Source organism: Emys orbicularis, chromosome 3, assembly GCF_028017835.1.
Source record: "Emys orbicularis isolate rEmyOrb1 chromosome 3, rEmyOrb1.hap1, whole genome shotgun sequence".
Classification (NCBI taxonomy): domain Eukaryota; kingdom Metazoa; phylum Chordata; order Testudines; family Emydidae; genus Emys; species Emys orbicularis.
The window spans coordinates 129,104,255-129,107,965 of record NC_088685.1 but is presented as its reverse complement, the minus strand read 5'-3'; the positions used below and the strand labels follow the sequence as shown (position 1 = coordinate 129,107,965).

The window sequence follows — 3,711 nt, the reverse complement described above, 5'->3', positions numbered from 1 at the left end:
ATAATAACATAAGTATAAATGGAGTTGGGCTGGTGGTGAATTTGCCCTTTTGATTCTTTTAAAATTGTTGTTATAATATGAGATAGCTGAAATGAGCCCTGTTTTAAAACCAAAATACTAAGGCAATGTTCAAATCAAACTTGCAATTTTTCATTAGAATCAAGGAAGTTGCTTGATAAATTTAGCTCTCTGGAGAATTTTAAGTGCCTGTATTTGAAAACAGCATAAATATTAGCTAGACAGTGATTAATACGAGTTTTCCATAGTCGTGTCATTCTTCTGTTTATGTTAATTGTTTTGATGGACGGAGCTATAGATCATAGGAAATATTAATTAGGGTGTTGGAAAGTCAAAATCACTAGCTGTGACATGAATAATGAGATTGATTTGGATTGGTGGATGAATATAATCAAAGCTCCTTCATAATAATGTTGACATCATATTACATAGTAAAGGATGACACATTGTCACTCATAATTTCACTTGTCTGCCTTGAGTGATAGGTATCAGAACTTATCCTTGAACTCTTGGTCTTGTATTTCTTGTATCTCAGGTACCACAGATCCTTCATCATATTCACAAAGTAACTTCTAAATTTCACCCCAAAAGCGTGGAGCACTGGGTTCAAACAACAATGGAAGAAGGCCAGGGCTTCTGTAATGTACTTCGCAAAGGCTATTTGCTTTTCACTATCACACGGTTTAATCAATTTACCCATATTTGTGGCAGTCACAAGAAGAACCATGTTATATGGTACTTGACAAACCAGGAAAACAATCACAATTAATACAATCAGACATATTGCTTTGTTTCTTTTGGAATTCTGAGCTTTCACCAAGGTTTTGACAATGAATGCATAGCAAAATACCATAAACAGCAGAGGGATAAAAAATCCAAATAGAAGTTGCATACCCAGCAGCAATAATTTCAACGTAGTGCCTTTTGTCTCGGTATTGGATCTGTGTTCACAAATCTCGTTTGTTTCATGGACGGAGTGGCTGTAGCTTTGACTGAATATGAAAGTGGAACTGGAAATTAAAATTGACAATACCCATACAACCAAACAGATCAGTCTACTGTATGCTAGCGTTCTAGCCCGAAGTTTAAATGACTTTGTTGCCTGTACAATAGCAATGTATCGGTCCATACTGATAAAGGCCAAGAGCAGCATACCACAATTAAAGTTGATTGCATAAATACCTCTGGTAATTTTGCATATGAAGTCACCAAAGATCCATTTTTCAGCAGCATAATTCACTGCCCAGAATGGAAGAGTGAGAACAAACAATATGTCTGCTATGGCCATGTTAAAGAGGTATATATCTGTCATAGACTTGGTTTTTTTATATAAAGCAAAGGTCATTACTACAAAGATGTTACCCACTAAGCCCAAGACACATATAATTGAGTATGCAATTGGCAAAAATACTTTTGTGAAGTTTCTGACTTCCCCCTTGTCACATGGTGATGTAATTTTGTCATAATCAAATGGATAGTCTGGATATTCTGTGTAGTTGGGTTCTACCTGCAAAAACAATACAGCCAGTTAGTGTAAACATTAGTATTTATTTCTGCGAGTTCTCTCTATTGCGTAAACAATGGAGAATTGACGGTATGAGACATAAAGGATCAAATTCTGCTTTTAGATACATCCTGGTGTCTCAATAAAAGTAATGGAAATATTTGGCCCCAACAGTGTTTGAAAGTTAAGCATACAAATACTACTCCCAGTCACTTTTCTTTCAAATCCACCTTTTCCTCATCAGCCTGACCAGCAAAATCCTTGTGCGCGCCAGTGATATGCTGTCAAAACTCAAGCAAAGGGCTCCCTCAGAAATGTTCTTCTTCAGTTGGTGATACACACAACGTTCTCTAAATAAAATTCCCTCTCCCCCACTGCATACTTGCACAGAGCACAGCTCAGACAATCCAGATCTTTATTGTCTCCTCCAGCATTAGTTCTTTCCCACAACTGTGAAAATACTCTACTTTAACAGAAGAAGAATTTTCTCAAAGTGACAGATGTGTTTGAAGGAGTCTGGAGAACAGCTGGAGAATAACTCAGAGACTTTAAGGTCAGAAGGGACCCTCATGATCATCTAGTCTGACCTCCTGCACATTGCAGGCCACAGAACCTCACCCACCCACTCCTGTGATAGACCCCTAACTGCTGGCTGAGTTACTGAAGTCCTCAAATCATGGTTTAAAGACTTCAAGTTACAAAGAATCCACCACTTACATAACACAGTCCCTAACCTTGAATGTTGTTTTACCATATTTACAAGTCTTTCTTCTAGCATAGTGTATTTTTATTGTTTTTCTTGCGCTTTAGCAATGTTACTAGGAGCCAATGAAAGATCAGCATTCTTTCTAGCATTCAAATTAGTGCTGTACTCCTTGTAGTATTGTTCATTGAGTTCCTGGAAATATAGTCACTAATGAGCATAATAAAATCGTCACTGAACTATAAGTGGGGGAGATAATCATCTGGAATAGTCCACAGAACTCCGTACGAAAACGTCAGCAGGATATCCAGTGACAACACAGTCTATGAAACATCACATCATCACAAACAACTCTCATTAGCCAATCACTCCCAAGGTCATGACAATTTGTCCAGCACTTTATAGAACTGCCACTTCCAAATCAGCTGTTTCATTGGTCTGTTAATACACTTCACCAATACACTGCTTACCCCATCCATTTTGGTGATGTGCTTCTTCTGATGAGAAAAGAATTGGTGAGGACAGTTCTGGTATCCTCGGAGTCCCTGTGCAGGAGGCAAGTGGATTGGATCAGGAGAGCAAAACAGGAAGTATCAAGAGATCAAAACAAGAAATATACAGTAACAGAGAAAACTAAGACTAACAAAATTCATCAAAATATATTGTTTTCACGGAGATGTTCTGGTTTTGATGAAGTCTTCGTTGAAAAGGTAGGACATTTTTTAAGGCAGGGGAAAGTGAGTCTTATACAGTATTCTAGAGCCTGGTAGTTAGGGCATTGGCCTATGATGTAGGAGACTCAGGTTCAAGTTCCTGCTCTGCCAGATTCAGAGTGATCTGGGATAAAAAACTCTGCTGGGGAGCAGGGACTTGAAAATTGGGTCTCCCCCACCACAGGCCAGTGCCCTACCCATGCACTCTCCCTTGATGTTTGTGAAAATGTTTGAAAGGTTTTGCTTTCATGCCAATGCAGAACAAAAACTAATGTCAACATCTCAGCAAGTTGCAGCGAAACAGAATTGTTCTCTGGTCAACTGTAGTTGAAGGTGATAGTACTATTGAACTGAAATTGAGTGTGTTTGTGTTGGTGAGGCAGAGCAGTAGTGGACTAACACTTGGAGACTCGTATTAGTTGTGTGAATTCTGCCTTAACTTATGATTTCTTTGCTTTTCAGTATTTGCATTGTTGTGAGGAAACATACAGTCAACCTTAACTCTAATTTAACAAACTTTTTTGTTTAGGAATTATTTGGATTTAAAAAAATGCATGTGGAGCTGTGGAGACTGCAGACTCATTTGTGAAGTGGCTGGAGAGAGAGGCTCTCTGTGAGTGGGACTGAGGAGATGGTCTTCTCTGTTTCAGACGTGGCACGCCCATTAGAGAAAGCTTTAACCAGTGCTCCAACTTCCTTTGCCTGCTTCTCAAAGTTTTAGTTGTGAAGCTGCAGGAGCCTGGAAGCCTGAAGAGGTTTGAGCACCTGGTGGA

At 38.9% G+C, this 3,711-nt stretch overlaps 1 protein-coding gene across 1 annotated transcript; it reads right to left on the bottom strand.

The window, feature by feature from the left end:
* Nucleotides 1-442: 442 nt before the first annotated feature.
* On the bottom strand, nucleotides 443-2,704 carry LOC135876857 (C-C chemokine receptor type 6-like). Its single transcript, XM_065402217.1, has 2 exons — nucleotides 2,696-2,704; nucleotides 443-1,525 (listed from the first exon to the last, which is right to left on the bottom strand). The coding sequence occupies exons 1-2, from the start codon at nucleotides 2,702-2,704 to the stop codon at nucleotides 443-445; spliced, it is 1,092 nt and encodes a 363-aa protein (XP_065258289.1).
* Nucleotides 2,705-3,711: the final 1,007 nt, after the last annotated feature.